General features: G+C 39.9%; 1 protein-coding gene across 8 annotated transcripts in view; it reads left to right on the top strand.

Annotated features, from left to right (window-relative positions):
- bcas3 (BCAS3 microtubule associated cell migration factor) overlaps positions 1 to 18,230 on the top strand; it is a 327,795-nt gene that overhangs the window by 116,193 nt on the left and 193,372 nt on the right. For all 8 annotated transcript variants that reach the window (XM_034205807.1, XM_034205814.1, XM_034205822.1 and 5 more), the window contains exons 17-22: positions 1,708 to 1,832; positions 2,621 to 2,786; positions 2,866 to 2,963; positions 10,644 to 10,744; positions 14,442 to 14,638; positions 14,981 to 15,078. In XM_034205807.1, the coding sequence (XP_034061698.1) occupies positions 1,708 to 1,832; positions 2,621 to 2,786; positions 2,866 to 2,963; positions 10,644 to 10,744; positions 14,442 to 14,638; positions 14,981 to 15,078 (785 nt within the window). The remainder of the gene's footprint in view (positions 1 to 1,707; positions 1,833 to 2,620; positions 2,787 to 2,865; positions 2,964 to 10,643; positions 10,745 to 14,441; positions 14,639 to 14,980; positions 15,079 to 18,230) is intronic.

The raw sequence follows: 18,230 nt of genomic DNA on the forward strand, positions 1-18,230 counted from the left end.
CAAAAGCCTAGTACCCTCAATTTGTGTGATCGGCTAATCAGTGCTTATTTAAGCATTTTCGTAAACAACCAGTTCCAATGTAACTGGATGATTGGATGATAAGATTATTCAATGGCGACTGTTTTCTAATGTAAGACTTTTTAGCCAACAAATGTTTTGCCCATTAATTGAGAATTGAACAATTTGACCAGTGCCAACAAGGATTGGTTGAAGCCAACTGGCTGGCTAGTTAAACCAAGTGTGTAGTGCACTGTACTGGCAGGTACAATAAACTCCTGTTCTTAATGTTCCCAACCCTAGTCCAGTTGCTGTTCACATTGTATGTATATTCTCACTTGTTACTGTGCCTAAGATGTATAATGGCAGGGAAAACGCTCCACCAAATGGAAATTAGTTTTTCATCAATTTTCTTTTTTAAGTAAGGAAAGACAGTATAGTTTGTGTGTAGCGTTCTCACCAGTATGGTTTCCAAAGGTCAAGGTTAAGCATCCCTCTGGGAGTGTGTGACACTACCATGAGTTTGTGACCCCTACGACAACCTCATGCCCGATCTGCTGTGACCGTGTTTTACTGTCCTGGTCAGTTATAAGGCCGGACAATAATACCAGACCTAGCTACTGTTCTTTGATCATTACCACATGGGCAGCCCTACCGCAGCTGAAAACCCTTTTTGTGTCCGTTTCCTCTCAAACGGTCCTGACATACTCAATAATCCAATAAATACCATACGTTTTTCTCCTGTTGCCAATACAAGGGAAGCAGCTGGGACACTGCTGTTGTGCGATGCATGTTCCTTTGAGTGATACATATTGTAATTCTCTATAAAAACTATCTTTTACACCTTGTATATTCAGTGTCATTTAAAGAAGTTTACATGCCTTGCAAATTCATCCTAATAAGCAATACACTTGGTGCTATACTGAATATCAGGAACACTTTATATCTGTAATATCAAGCCCATTACCTATCACATGAAATTGTTCATTAAGTGGCAGTCTGTCAACCAATTGTGACTTCTGTAGCCCTCACAAACGCTTACGATGGAAGCTAAATCTTGAAAAAATGATATTGAATTGAGTATAGGGTAAAATTGAGAATTTGGACATTCTTTTTTGCACACAAGCTTTTAAGTTTACCTGATTTTGGTTATTTTATTAATATGAATTACGTAAGCACTTATTTTAGAGTTTAATTCATTTTTTCCATGACTGCTAATAAGGTGGATGCTTAATGTATTTCAAATCTCCCTTGCTTGCCTTCTTGCATGCAAAACACTTTTATAAGTTAATGTTATGCATTGAGCAATGTCACTGTAACTTTCATATACTTGCCTCCAATGTGTTACAGTGTTGTTTTGTAATGTTGAAAATCATCATGTGTTCTGAATCAGATTCTGATTCTATAATTCATTAAACAAATGCATATTTAAATAGTGTCTCAAATATGCCACATATGTATTGTACTTCCCCATATGTGCCTCAAAGTCAGTTTAAGAGGGAACATTCTTGTTTGCTGCTCTTTAACAACAATATGCATGGGGCAAATCAAGTTTCTAATTATTGTTTTTTCTCCATGGTCTGTTGGTTACAGTATCCAAACATCATTTAATTTTGACATGTTCACACACCACACAGAGCAACTTTGAGACCAGTCTCTGCATTCTTCTTCATATGTTGTCTAATCTTCGTACACTTTCCCCTCCTTTAGCAAAGCCAAGCCGCCCCCTCAAATGTCCCCGAGCAAGTCCAGTGGAGGAGAGTTCTGCGTGGCCGCCATCTTCGCCTCATCTCGCTCCTGGTTCATCACCAACCCCAACATGAAAAGAGAGAAAGGTAAGACCATAGCCACAGGTGCTTTTTGAATTCAGATCCTGGCAATGTTCCAACAAGTCTTCCAAAAATGCATTACCAAAATAGACTGTTGCAGGAATGAGTCCTAAAACCCGGAAGTGACGTAGCATTTTACAACTTCCGGTTCCCTCTTCTCAAATAAAAGGGTTTTGTAAGGTCTGTGGTTAACATAAGCACTTCGAGCGATAGAATTACTAACAAAGAATTACTAACAAAGCACTTATATACTAATAAAGGACTGGCTTACCTAAAGCCAGTTGAGTAGCACTTGAAATGTTTTGGCTCTATGAAACCTGATGTACTTATATGATTCTGTTTTCTTCAAGGTTGTATCTTCTTGGTCGAATGCACTTATTGTAAGTCGCTTTGGATAAAAGCGTGACGTGCATCCCAACTTAACTTAAGTTTCTTTATAGCCTTATTTTAGCTTTTTACTTCTGGCGACTGCATTTTGCAATTCAAAAATCATAAATCAAGTGTGTTTGCTATAGATCTTTTATTTATCCAAATTCCAATGGACACATCTATTGTGTCATTGTTTTATCAAATCGTTTTCTTTTATCCAGGGAGCCCTTGAGATACTTACTTCCTGGTTGGCCAACAAAAATACATCTTCACTGCCCCACTCTATTAATACAAATATATATACATCTGGACAAATGACAACATGCTGGCAGTTCCTCCCTCATTATTGTTAGTGCACCTTTTAATTACCATTTTAAGTAGCAGATATAACAGTATTCTTATCACTGGCTTTTTCCCCTTCATAGATCCATCCAAGCAGTCAGTCGTTGAGTCGTTGTACATCATCAGCTGCTATGGAACAATGGTGGAACATGTCTTGGAGCCTCGGCCAATCAGCACTGCTCAAAAGATTAGTGATGACACACCACTGGAGCTCAACACCTGCCCAAGGGCCTGCTGGAATCTAGCCAGGTAAAACTATGCTGACCACTTCATCCTAGAAAGAGTGCCTCTAATACAGTCAGTGATACAGTTATTTCTTTTGGAGCAGGACTCCACAATGGAATGAGTTGCAGCCACCCTTCAACTCCAACCATCCCTTGGTGTTGGCCTCAGATCTGGTGCAGTACTATCAGTATCTTCTGGCTGGTGAGTGCTGAGAAAATCTTTCTATGTTCATTGGTTTAATTGTGTTCAACCATATTCACATATATTCTAGCATTTCAGGAACGTTTAATGCATATGAAGTCAATGTAAACAATATATTCCAGTACAAGTCAATGCATGCTTGCCTCAGGCAAATTGAAGTGAATATGTGTTCCAGGCGTCAACTTATTAATATACTTTTAAAGAAGGAAACATGTTGACAGTGCTTTATATATACATTAATGTTTCGTTTTTTTAAGAACCATGCTCGCTGTACTTCATCAGTTCCCAAATATATTGTCTGTAAAAAATTGCTGTTAAAATAATTACTCTAAACCTCATACTGTATGTTCATATGGCATGTCTTTTTCATGTTTTTGTGACAAACATCATTTACGGTCCGGATAGAAAATAAATACAAGCTCTGGGCGCTGAACACATTTAAAGCCCTTTATGTGCTGCACTTTGTGGTAATATAATAAATGACAGTGTGGCAGACAGCAACGTGCACTGTACATGCAGTGTACTGTACCAGATGAATCTGCAGCTCATGTTTAATATGCTCCGGCAAATGCGTCTGGTTCCCCTCCGCTCAGCAGCCTGTGATGTGACAAGCCAATCACAACCATTTATCCAATATGGGAAGTATGCAGAGCCCAGTTGAGGCATTTTTTAACACTACCAAGATGGCTGCAGCTGATCTGGAAACTTCTGTTGTTGGCCCGCTATTGGGAAGCCTGACAAAAAATTGCAAAGTCATCTGCCAAATCAAATAAAACAGAATCTTGCTAATTTGGAGAGTAAAAACACCTTTATTCTTTCATTTCTAATGGCAACAATTGCAACATTAATTTACAGATATGAATCATGCTACTCACTCATAGCGCATATAGCGATATCAAAATAAAAAAAGGTATGTTTTTGGAATCAACTATTTCAGCTGAACATGTAGTTTAGGTAAATATGTATTTCCTCTTTGCTTTTCCCTTTGTGGTATATTTTTGACACCATTACTTAACAAAATATTGATTTGCTATAAAGTGAGTTTGAATTCAAAGTGCCATTTTACCATTGCGTATCTGCCTGTACTGTATGTACAATTTAATTGTATACATGTAGGTATTGACATATAGGAAAATGTATGTTTTGGTTGAACTTGGTTGAAAATACATGCTGTGTAGGCATGCATTTTCTATACGCATCATTAGTCAAGGTGGTGACCCCTATTCCCTGCTTTTCCATGTTGACTGTGTTGAAAGCCAGTCCTTTGCGTCGTATTGGTGCCACATGCTGAGATGAGACCTCTCCAGTCAAAAGCCATAACATGTCCTTTCTCAAAGAGTTCCGTGAAAGATACTTCAGCCAGTTGTACTATTTCACATCTCATGAGCGATATCGGAAAGTATCTCCATTCCTTTGTTCGGTACTCAAGTCCGTTCTTTGGCGGCCACGCTAAATGCCAGCTCCGGGACACGCTAGCATAATGCTATAAGATGCCGCTCTCAAACCAATTAGCTGACACCCTAAACTCTCTAATTCAATAACAAGTACAGAGCAGTGAGCACTTTAGTTTGCCCTCTGAAAGGCCAATTCGCAAAAAGCACCGAGTGCACTCGGATGGCCACACACGGTATCAATCCACCCCCTGGAATCGGCTGGCGTTTTGAGCTCAGTCCATAATTATAAACACACGGAATCTGTAATTAGCTCTCGCGGCTGCTCCGGGGCAAGTGGTAGCTGTTTTACCCTAATTTCTCCACTCGTCTCTGTTGACTTCTGCACTGCTCCAGGTCTAACTGGTAGGATATTTTTCTCAAATTAGTGCTAATGGTCTCTCCTAGTGTCACAGCAATGAGGACACGTTGGAGTGACGGACATGCGCGTCAACTTATTCTACCATTCTCTCTGCCAACATGGGCAGAGGAACTGGCTGCATAATGAGAGGGATTCATTGCATTAACATTTACATCCAATTAACAATAGCCAGATAACACCGCCCTGTCTCTTTATTCCCCCAACCATCCAAGTGTGAACAATGCGGGGTCACAACGCTATAAACATCATTGTTCAGCCCTCTACCCATTTCGTGTGCTCCTGCCATTTTCCCTCAGGGTCGGTGTCCTAGACACCGCCACCACCGGTCTTGTCTCTTGCACGGCAACTTCCAATTTTTGTGTGCATTGCAACCGAGCTCAAGCATTCGACATCCCCTTTCTCAGCATGCTTCCCCTTGCCAGCCATCTCCTATGCCGTTCCCTCCAGGGCTTGGCAGCGCAAAGGAGTAGTGATCCAGGAGAAAGAGTCGATTTGACCCTAGGATGAATTACAGCACAGCCATACGCTTCTTGTCCAGTTGCCTCCTGCTGAACATAACGATCCTGCCACTGCAGATGAAACTGAAAAAGGCACACAAATCTTACTTGCAGAACAAACTGTGCTATTTAGGTCTTATTTGTGTGTCGCGGCGGGCAGGGAAGATAGTGGCCGACCCCCTCCCACCCTGGACACAAACTGTTCACCCCCCTCCCCTCTGGCAGGAGGCTACTTCTTCACCACTTCAACCGTTTCTTCCCTTAACGACCTAATTAAACAGTATGCATACAATTAATGCACACTTTTATTTTATTTAAGTAATGTCAGTCAGTAATGTCCGAACATGTTGCACGTTTGTTCCATTTGTATCTGCACAGCTTTCAACTTTTCGTAACAATACTGCAGATATATTTTATTATTCAGACTATTTTGTTATACAGTATTGTGCTGTATGTAGTACTTTGGTATATCTATATATCATGTAAAAATTGCACCATATTCCGTAGGTATCATAGTTTTTTTTAAATAATATTCTTTGGTCCTTTTCCTAAAATGTATCTTCTTTGATTTGTATGTATGCACCATATACAACAAGACAAATTCCTTTTATGTGTACATTTCCTTGGCAGTAAATGTGTTTCTGATTCTGATACAACCATTACAAGAGAGAGGAAGACCAAAAGAAGAAACAAGACAGAAGGACTTTACCATAAAAAAACTATAACAAACGGAAGTACTGGACGAACCATACTAAGAAATCTATGGAAATTCCCTTCTTCTAATCATCTTACAAAACAGGCTGTGTCTCGAAAAAGGTGACACGACGGCACAAAGCTGGCAGTGCTTGATTGACAGGCCGTGTTCTCTGGTCTCGTGGCTCAATATTGGATGACCAAGGCTGATTAAAAATGCAGTATGCAGGGAAAGGAGTAGGAAGGGGAGAGGAAGGGCCGGGGTCATGCAAGACCGGAGCCTCCAGGACGGGATGATAAAAGGCAGCAGTGGCGCCACTTCATGGTCACTATCTCCACCTGTCCATCTGTAGCAGCTACTCGCAGCACTCAGCCTCGCAGAGGACAGCAGCGTGCTGCACTGCCTCGGAGAGATAAGGAAGAAAGGGACACACATTATACAGTATACTCACAAATAGAGGAGATGCTGTAGAGCGATACAGCTTAATAAAAGTAGTCTTGAGCCAATTGTTTAGTGTTTGGGGATCCCCTATTTGTAGATAATGTGGAATCACAGGATTGTTGTCTCCAAAAGTATTAGGCAAGTGTGTGAATGGATCAATGTTCTCTTGGCCAGAGGTGTTTGAGCTGGGTAATAAGGTGACTCCTATAATCCCTATCAAAACCCCTAATGTATTATAATTAAACCTTTTATTCCGATTTTCTTCTCACTGATTGTTTTGCTGGGGTGATATTTGCTTAGCTGTCCACACCATGCTTTCCAACATCTTCTCCCCTCGCCGCAAAGTTGTTTGAAGTAAACAACCTGGTGAATAATTTACCACCTATATCTGGCTGGCTCCTTTGAGCCTGGCGATGAAGGCGGCAACAGAGGCTATGCTTTTTGGCCGCGGCCCTCCCCTCCCTACCTGTCATATAATGTGCTAATTGTGGAGACTGACTGACTGGCTCGCTCGGCTGCTCTCTTGGGACTTTGAGGCCCATGACAGGCCAGCCTCAGTTGCCTTGTCAATAGATCTAATTGCTCCGAGAGAGGGGCTGGAGTGATGGCCTTGGAGCATCATCAGGCATTTGGTAAAGAGAAACCATGGCGCCATGACTGGGTCAGTAATCAAAGAGAGGGAGAGAAAGGAAGGGGTAAGTGTAGCACTGGCTGAATGAAGGTACTGTCAGTCAAATCCGCCTTGAATGATATATAATGACTAAGCTATCCCAATCTGTCAGTATGCCAGCACCTATCTGCCAGAGTACTACTCCAAAGAGGAAAGCGAGAAGAGAGGAACGTGAGAAGAGAGATAGGCAGAGGGAACCTAGCAGGTGAAATGTCTGGCAGCCAAGTGTGGCAGGTCAAAGCAGAGATAGGAAGAATACAAAAAGACTAAATTCATCTTTAAAAAAATGAATAAGATAAAGGTGAACAGAGAGGCCAGACTAGACAAGACGGCTATCCTCTGTCCACCGAGCAGCCAGATCTATCAGATTGTTGTCCCTTATCTGGCCCTGGAGATCGGCTTGTCCGACCGCTGGCCCAAGGCCTCGGGAGGTCGGGCTACATCAATACCTGGGCAGCCTTTGTTCTTGTTCTGACTCCCTGCTTCACTGCTTTGGCCAACAGGCCACTGGCTTCCAGCCTTCAGCACAGAAAAAAAACAAAAACACTCTCTCTGCATTCAAGACAAATCTGTTCCTCTGCGATGTAGATTGTTTTTCTTTCCTATGTCGATATGCAAGCATATAACTACAGTGTGGTTGCCGAAGAAACTGACCAAAGCAAAGTTTTACACTATTAAACCAACCTTTATATTTAGGACTAACACCAGACAACAGGATAAGTATATTAGCCACATAATAAAACCCCAGACTTTTCATGCATTTCTTCAGAAGTTAGCGATGGTACAGAATGTTTGGCTGACAGATGGTTAAGAGGGACTAATGTGCCAAAAATGTTCAGGGTCATTGTCAATTAGCTTTACTTATGCAGCAACACAAAGTGGCAAAATGTGCAAGCATACATTTATTGTAGTACCAAGTATGATTCCAATGGAAGTTCCTCAAATTCAGAACATATTATACATTGATGAGATGTGTTTTGAGCCTAAAAATGTAATTAAATAAAAAAATGTATTTACTCAAATGGCTCGAGTCACCTTTTGACCTCTTTGTCATAAGCATGAGTTATTTGGGAAATTGTTCAACAATGCTTGATTGATGCGACAAAGGCATTATTATTGCAAAAAAACAAACATTCCAAAAAAAAATTCTAACAGGTCTGAATTTACTTTTTTTTAAAAATACGACTGAATATGAGTATGCTATATAAAATAAAGCAGTCACTTAAGCAGTTAAACATTAACAAGGAGAACAATTGAAGAGATCTCAAGTAGACTGATGAGAAGTGTATTATTGAATTATCCTGTTTTTAAAATGAGTTTTAGTAAATTACATTATGCTATGCCGACTCGGATGTTTCTATAAATATGTAAATTAAAAACAAGATCATTTCTACTGTGCTTAAGCCACACACTTAAACTCCTTTCTTCAGTACAGTGCAATAAGTTTGCACTTAAAAATGTCCCGTCTGTGAAATTGCATTGACGTTCTGTCTCATAAAAGCCAGTAATGAGCGTTGTAAAAGCAGAAGGCCAAGTGGCGGGCTAGCCGGACGCTAAGATGGGTAGATATGACTGTAACAGCCGGGTTCAGTCTGGCTCCTGACGTACACACACACACACACACACACACACACACACACACACACACACACACACACACACACACACACACACACACACACACACACACACACACACACACACACACACACACACACACACACACACACACACACACACATAAGGAGGGTTGTGTATTGGCCTGACCCATGGGTATGACCACTAGCTCCCCACGCCGGAGCCTGGCTGTGACTCTGGCCATTGAAAGCCCCCTCCCCACTGGAAACATGATCCAGCCAGTCCACCAACTGCTTCAGAGCATCAATAATTAATTAGGGAACAGTTATTGGCCCCTATGGTCAGGGAAAGAGAGAAAAAGGGCAGGGGTAAGATACATATATGCTCAGGCTTGGGGGAGTGGGGATTACATGTAACAAGATTACTAACCAGCATACAAAAAAGGGTAACTGTATTCCCTTACAGTCAACAGATTACTGTTGCAGGTCTTATAATTATGGATTACTAGCAGGATTGCAATGTTAGTAAAACAACTAAAAACAGCATATTGTGTAATGTAAGCTGTTCTGTTCTGCAGGCTAATACTTTAAGTGTGATTTTATACGCTGCCTGAATCTGCTTTATGGTTTCCTTTTTTTAAATCAGTAGGTCAACCTTTATGTTCATACACTAGTGTGTGTGAGGTATGTATTAACTGTATGTATGCATGTATTGAACTAAACGGAGCATTTGACGTCAGCTTAGATTTTATGTCTGCTTTTTTAAGCTGTAGTATGCAAAAAGAACCGCATTCCATTACAGTTGAATACAAAAATACGTAATCAGATTACTGAAACGTTTAAACAATTTCAAATATAAAAAAAGATAAAAATGGGGATCTGTTACTAGCAGGATAACAGGGGGCGTGTGGGAGAGAAACTCCCTCTGGAAGGCACTTTGAGACTGTAGCCTTTGCAGACCATTTACACACAAAACAAATACATATAACACACAAGAAAGGAACAACTCCAGAAAGCATAATAAGACCTGTTTAGATGAAGTCACTGATTACATATCTATAGGTCATTTCTAATTGTAATGGAATACATTCTTAAAGTTACCCTCCCAGCCCTGTTTAAATATAAATGATTACAATAACCTTTCAACAAATTGTGCGTGTGTGTGTGTCAGTGTTTTATAAAGAGTCAGTGAGAGCGAGGAGAACATGACAGAGACCAAGAGACAGATGGAGTTCTCATGGCTTGAGTTAGCAGGCATGCGGAATAAGTCCTAATGTACAGAATCAGTCCGCTCTCTGTCTCCCACCTCAGGTATGGGTTTGTTTAACACAGGAATAGCTAATAAACTTGTCAAGTCCACATCTGGAGAACAGGAGGCGCTGCTGTATTTAGCCACACACTCACACTCTTCATACACACATGATGAAGGTTTTGCTTTTTGAAACCTCTGTAACACCATGTCACACACTTCACCACTCCACCTTCAAATACATTCCCCTTCCCCAGTCCTCGTTTTTTTTACATATTTATTTTTCTTTTACATATTGGTTTTTGATCTTATACAAAAACATCATGTCTGCACAGAATTAAACATTTGAACCATTAAGTCATAACTGCCTACATATTTGTATTGGTATAGAAAAAGACCATATCAGACTAAACACACTTTAATAAACTAGTTCTCAATTATCATTTTCCTTTACAGGCTCATTCATGCAAATGATAATAGAAATATGTGATTTACTCCCCTAGTCAGCTGTTCCTCTCTTTAAGCACTATCAGTGTCATGTTTTATGAAGCTGAAGGCCTTGACACTTTTTAATACATTCATTCTGTATAAACCATTGAAAACTTAAATATTTCAGATCATCTCTGCTTAAAAACCGTAATGAAATTGGATATTGGAACGCAATATAGGCAGCTAAAAATATATAACATTTCATCGATGGGTAAAACATTATAGAATGGTGTGTTTGTGTGTTTTCCTAGCGATGCCCCCAGGAAGCCCCGGCCCGATCACCCGCCACGAGTCGTCGGACAGCCTGGCGTCAGACCACAGCGTTCCTGAGGACGAGGAGTGGCTCTCTCAGGTCAGAACCTTATCTCTACCAACATTACAGTTACCTGACTATAACATTTCGGTTGCTGTGTTTTAACATTTACACTGTTGCTTTGGACAAAAAGAAAAGTTTGATTATGACTGATTGGCTTAATGTGATTCTTAAAAATCCCGCTTCAAGATTCACTTTACTGCAACACAGGGTGTGTCCAAATTGCAATAAAAACAGGTTTGATAAATTATCACATTTGAATGTTTGACTTAATTTTGCATGATTCTCTCAAATTCAAAACTTAAGTTCAGGAAAACAAAATATGATTGCGGTTGCAAAAAGGCTTTTTCCTATACTAAATGAAAAGACTATCTGGATATTAATTGTTTGGATCCACATTTACTGACCTTGAACATTAAAATAGGATAACTTCCTAATCATGAATGTCATCCTACAATACACTGAAATGTTCACAGTATTTGTCGAGGCTTGTTAGAAATATCCAGTACACAAACCCTTGTCTTTTCAGCTTAACCCTCAAAGCACTCATCCTACGTGTCGGCAGGTAACCCACTACATTTTCACCATCAATTATTCCACTGCATGTATAATTGATCGGTTAAAATGCACCCCACTTAGCTTGCTGAGGCACTGGTCCATATCTGCCATGATAGTTTGCCAGGAGCAAAACTATCCATTGCACTAACCTAGATTTTTAGGAAAGTCCTGTCAAAGCATTGGTAGGGATGTATTCTTCAGTGGTTGGATATGTAACGATACAGCTCTACATACCTTAGCATGTACCTACGATGGAACTCTTTTGGATCGTTCCAGACTATTAAGGAATTTAGGCTAAAAGGACCAAAACGAAATAAACACAGGGATGTGGATAAGACATAAAGGGCAGAATTCCAGTACCTCCGATTTATCACACAGTATCTTGGTGGATTGAGAAATGCTTTTTGAATTACAGTCTAAGTAATTGCCCGGTGGATTCCATCATATCATATCAGTTGCCTTCATTAGATTATAAGCAGGCGTTTTGGCTTTGCGTTGGGATTTAGGATTGATCGGCTCTCCACTAATGAAATGTGAGGTTTGTGACCCTCCATGTCAGTGCTCCAGCCGCTGTAACATCAGGCCGTTTGCTGCTTATCAGCCAGAGTAACTCTTCAGCTGGCTGTCCGTCGACAACAAATGCTCCTGTCCTTACACCTCCGCTCCACCGCAGGTCTCTACATCTCATCTGTCAAGTTTGATGTGATGGAAAATAATGACATAGCTCATAGCAGTTGATAGATGGTTGAAGTGATCTAGTCATTCCTAGTACATGAATGAATATGTTCTAAGACATTGTGCCTTACAACATCTCACCACAAGTCAGAACATGTTGGGCCTAGATGAGCCTTTGTTGCTTTAGTTCTTGCGATGTGTCCCTCACATATGGCACTTTTTGGCCCTGGCATTGGTGAAAGACTTACATTATTTATTTATTGTTCAGCTAAAGAAGAGGAGAAAACAAACAGGTGTAACGAAAAACAAGCAAAGGGCTCTTTCAATTTGTATCTTCATCTCATCTCTTCTTTCCAATACTCGGAAACGTTGACATGACCATTTGGAATAAAGCTAACTGGTGATCAAGAGTCGTTTGAAATTCATCAGCAAATTATGCTTTGTTTTAATGTATGTATCATGACAACAACTTGCATATCTGCAATCTTAGGTCTTTATGTTTCTGATTTTGAAAGATTGAGAGATTGAAGAGTTGTTTTCCTCTTGCAAAGGACCTGAAGGCGTGCTAGTTGGTCATTAGCTTTAGTCTTTTGGTGTGTTCACATGCACGTTTTTGTCAAGAAACGGACGATGTAAGCTAATCAACATTGACCCCATTGCCATTAGTTATTTGATGTCTGTTTGGTGTGTCTGGTGTGCCTTTAGTGTTTACAGTATATGCATACATATGTGTATGAACACTGATACACAGAGGACTCTAGAAAGTGTAAGCTCCCACTCTTGTCTTAGATGTTGGCCCCTAGCAGCCAGAGTGGAGTTCTACCACGAGCTGAGAGCTGGGCTGAGGTGAGAGATGAACATGTAGGAAGTAAAGATAATTACATGTGAACACTGAGACACCAAGATCCATGTTAAGTGTTGCAGGGAGTTGAAAAGTCAGAGTTAGCGTGGGAGAGATTGAACAAGTGGGAGTTGCAGCCAGAAGATTGTTACATTAAAGTCGAAGAGGAGATGGAGAACGGAGGAGGCATTAATAGTCTGATGTTTGTGAGTCATCCACTCCTATCCTACATTCAGCAGGCATTAGTGCCACTCCGCTCAGGTGCCTATGGACCGCCTGCCATTCCAGTGCCATCTTGTTTCTCCCAGGAGGCCACACTTCAGCCTCAATGCCATGATGTTGCTAGTCACACTTCCATTAACCCTCTGGGAATGCTTCCCATCGTACCACCGGCTCTCCCAACACACAAGACCTAGATGAGTTCTGACAACATTCTCAGACTTTTAGTAGTGCAGGGGTACAGCAAGCTTTTTGTTGGATGTCATGTAAATGAGTTCATATGAGTAGTCTATGGGGTGAGTATTGGCATATAGCCAACCCCCTGTCAAATCCACTGATGACGACTCTTAAGGAAAATTGCCAGGACTCTACCATTGACTAACTGGCGATAGAGGAGAACCACACAGATGTTTTTTGTAATAGAATGGAATGACAGAAAAGTAATCGTTTCATTTGGTTAGTGTTTCCACTTTGGTTGAAATAGGAATATCTGGAGAACAATGGGATGCGTTTCTGTTTTTCTGTGTTATTGTGTTGCACTGTTGGAGGAGCCTGTGACCTAAGATTTTCATCGTCATAACTACACTGTAGCTATGTTCGTATGACCAATACAAACCTTGAAACCTTGATGCTATGCATTTTCTTACACATATTAATTTAATCCGCAGAACAAAGTGGCAAAAATGATGTTATTCTAAGGAAAGAATGTAATTCCCACACAGTTTTATCACCATGTTTTTGTGCTTTACCAGAAAGACAGATGAGATAGATGTTAGCTAAAATTAATTTGAGTTACAGAAGCCGGCCCGTAAAAGACTGTTTGACCTTTTCTCTCTTTAGCATTCTCATTAATGACCAAACACCTACAAATCTAACTGAAAATATACAAATTCCCAACGGTCTTGAATATACTCCGTGTTAAGTGCTATTTGGCATTTGTTAACGAGCCTAATTGTACATGCCACAAGCTAAACTGGAACAGTAAACAAGTTCAACGTTAGCTGCTAAACATAAGATAGTTGATGTGTGAGCAGAGGTCGCGTTTACCGTATATTTTCCGTCTATGACGTTTTTTTTTTAACAATGACGGAAAAATCTGAAAGCCGTCCGTCCTTTTGACAGATTAGAACAAACTCAGAACAGCGCCAAAGTTTCACCGCAACGGGGCTCCGGTGTTATGCCATCTTATTATGCATGCCCTCCCAAAAGGAAATGATATCGCTTCCAAACGATATCCCCCCCCGTTTGGAAACGATACCCCCCGGCAGAGTTGTGTACAGGCCGACGGGTTATAATGGATTTTGACGGACATTTTACGATCCTGTCCGTTAAAATGACGGGCAGCGAAAAAGTCTAGCGCAACCTCTGTGTGTGAGCATCTGAACATTATGAGTGTTACTCAATCATATTCTTGCCTCACTAATCTTTTCTCTTAAATCTCAGGTGGAAATTGTGACCCACACAGGGCCCCACCGACGCCTTTGGATGGGCCCACAGTTTCAGTTCAAGACCATTCACCCTTCAGGCCAGACCACCGTCATTTCCTCCTCATCCTCCGTCCTTCAGTCCCAGGGTCCCTCTGATGTCCAACAGCCCCTGTTGGATTTTGACACAGATGACCTGGACCTTCACAGTTTCAGGTACAAGTTGTTAATACATGAAGTATATATGCCAATATATGGCATTTTCGCCCGATATCAACAAGAACAAACTGCCTGCCCCGGCTGTAATCACTCGTTTAAAAAAAAGAAGCAAAGCATCTGAGGCCCGTGGATAATACTGCATGTGTGTAGCATACTGTACATGTCCAGGCCTACTCCTTCTATCCTACTGACCTAATACAATATGTTTTCTTGGTACAGAAATCAATCCTTCCAATATCCTGATTCATATTGCAGTTCCAATATCAGTCAGATTAATCACAATAAGTTTTGTCTTACACATTCTTCAGTAAGTAATGTCCAGATATGTTATGTGTGCAGGATCCAACCGGTACGTTCAGAGCCAGTCAGCATGCCCGGCTCCTCCAGGCTGGTAGCTGATCGCAGAGGGCAGGCCAACATCATGGACTCAGGATCAGGTAGGAAACTTTCTTTGTTGACCTCTTCTTTATTGTAATACCTCGTCTTTTGCACTTCTGATACCATCTTGGTTCTTTATATTGGCTTGTCCTCCTAATGGTTTCATTCATATGATGATCTTTTCCATCAACCTTACTGCAGTCTCTCATTATTTCATATTGGTCAATCCCATCAACCTCATAATTTGAACAGTCAGACTATAGTATGTTTTGGTGCTGTCTGTGTGGTCCATGCTTTTCTTGTGTTTTGGTATACTTACAATAATACTCAACCAACATGATACATTTCCACAAAGAAATATATTGCAATAGAATGATCCAATAGTAAAATAATGGATATTATTATTATTATTATTGTATTATTATCTGCCATTCTTTTCCTACTTGGAATACAATTCCCAACCACTTTTGGAAAATTGAAGTATTTTGCATTCATTATTATTGTGGCAAGGTTATAGAAAACTGAATCATCTTCAATTGTCTAAATTGTCCATCTTACCTGATCCATATTCTACATCCTTCCCTGATTGGATGAATTGAAGTTATGGTGGGAAGGGGTGAAAGTTTAGACTCAGTTGTCCATTTTTGAATGAATACTTGAAGATTTTCTATGGTTCTACCAACTAAGCCTTGCATATAAAAACATATAGAGGCCAAAATCATTCATATAATGACTTCTTTATAATTGTAGGTGTGTTTTCATGTAATCATTTGGTTTTTCCGAGTCCCAACCTTCCATACCGTACATTATCAAAGATATAATTACCTGAAAACAAAATGTTTTAGCTGATCTAAAGTTATAGATCAACAGCAGTTTAATAGCATAATGCCAATATTTTCTCAAACTGTAAAAGCTCTTGTCTGTTTTGGAAAATACCCCAAAAATAATCTTAAAAGAACATCATAAAGAATTACCTAATTGTACCTGCAAATGCTTTACATGTTGAGAAGCCTTTAACCTGTAACCCCAGAACAAATGACCATAACTTCACTTCTAAAAGGGGTACATTAATAATATGTTTTCTCAAAGCAATGATAAACCTGTGAGTTGGATGTAGAAGAGTCAGAATCAATATAGATGTTTTTTATTTTAAAATAAATTCAGATTGAACATAGTAAAAAAAATTAAATGATAGTGTCCGTCCAAAAAAAACAATATGACTTATAGTGAAAACAACCCTTGAATGATGGGATAGTAGACTAAAAGCTTTATGAATCCAAACTATAACATATAATAAGTACCCTGTATCAAGATTGATGCAAAACAAGTGACATTTTACCTTTTTAGAGAGGCTTAGCAACAAAAAAAAACTTCTTGGGTCATTTGGGTAGATTTGCCATATTTCTGGCCCCCCTCGGTCGATTTTGATGACTGACACCTCTTTTGAACCGTTAGAGCCAATAGAATCGAGAGGGATGTTCCTAAATCCATCTAAACATTACCATTGATGAATGAGTGATGCGTAGCCAGAATGCCCAAAATCGGAAGCTGGGTTGTAGCTCTCACACACTCTATATGAAATCTCAGTTTTTGACAAAAAATGTAAGCTGGATTATCATCAGTAATAATTTCAAAGTGACACAGACACATTGGATTAACCTTCAGCAGCGTTTGTATGCGTTTTAATGCCATTGAACACAACTTTTGATTAGAAAAAACAAAGGTAAGACGTATTTGCCATTTTGGCTCCGTAAAGCTACGTTGTGTGTTGTCTGGTTTTGCCTTCGCTGCCCTGAGTTCTGGTTGCACCGTGATGATAATTATACCTCTAGAATCTGTGGAATCTCAGCTTTCAGTTGATATCTTGTTTGTGCAGATCCGATAAGTAATACAATATTTTTACCGTGAGTTATGTGCTAAGTGCATTAGCATTTTTTCGCTTAGTGCTAATTCAGAGGCTTGGTATTAGTTTCTTCCCGTTAAGTGGGTATGACAAATTAATAGGTTGTTAAATGTTAAGAAGCCCTGAGACACAGTTTTGTAAAAAAAATCAGGTTAATACACTAAGCATATTGCTTAGAGTATGCTTTGTTTGCTGGTTGTATCTTAAGGGAGACTGCTGAAATCGGTTTGAATGAGTTTAACGTTAAAGAGATTTCCGTTGACGTTGTCTAACACAAGTACAATCGCATCCAAGTGGATTAGAAGTAGTCCGACATTTACAGCAGCCATTCTTCAGCTTTCCTACGCGAGTTGCTGCTCCTGTTGTTCTCCCTTCCTATTGTTATGTGAACTTTGTCCTTTTTCTGTAATTAAATAGACTGCAATTGTTTGAAAAGGCCTGTAAAGTCTATCAGCCATTGAACAGGATTGATTTATTTTCAAGTGGTTTTGATGTCCCTCTACATGTCTCCTTTAATCTGGTTACGATGTTAGCCTAATCCAATCACACACAGAGATGAGAGGATTTCCCCTTTAAAATATGTATTTTACTCTCAAATGATAATGCTGTTACATGGGTCTTGTGAATGTGTGTGTGGATTATGCCTGGTATTTACTGCCAGTGTGGGTATGGGAACCATCACTTATTGTGTGAAATTATATCCTGTTGCCTTTTGTCTGATAAAGGAGATAAAGGAGCGACACAATGTCTGTGACATCAGCTGTGTCTTGTGACAGAGACTTCAGCCAGGTCCGCCCACACACTGACATACTGTAGAGCGACTGCTGGGCTTTTTTTATACAGGTGCCAAGAAACATTTACATCATGTGTCTCAAAAAGGTGTTTCGAATATCTGATTTGATCTTTGTCTTCTCTGCCTGTTGCTGCTTCCCAACACATACCGGGTCATACGCACCACACCACACACAATTATGATAAGCAGATCAACAAAATGTTGGAATGTAACTAAGTATATTTACTTAAGTATAATTATACCGTCCTTTACTTGAGCATTACCATCCACTAGATGAGGGAAATGTTGTGCGTTTCTAATGCACTACATTTGTTTGACATTTAACATTCACTCAGTAGTACACAAAATATCCAAAATGTGCTTCACATTGACAAATTAAAACATACAAACAACTCCTATATGCATTTCCTGGATATACATGTACAAATTGAATAATATTAACTTATATTATATTGATTAAAAAAAACATTCTGCACAATGAGTGAGAGATGATTCAGATGTTAAATTCAGAAATG

This window comes from Gymnodraco acuticeps, unplaced genomic scaffold (assembly GCF_902827175.1).
Source record: "Gymnodraco acuticeps unplaced genomic scaffold, fGymAcu1.1, whole genome shotgun sequence".
In the NCBI taxonomy this organism is placed as follows: domain Eukaryota; kingdom Metazoa; phylum Chordata; class Actinopteri; order Perciformes; family Bathydraconidae; genus Gymnodraco; species Gymnodraco acuticeps.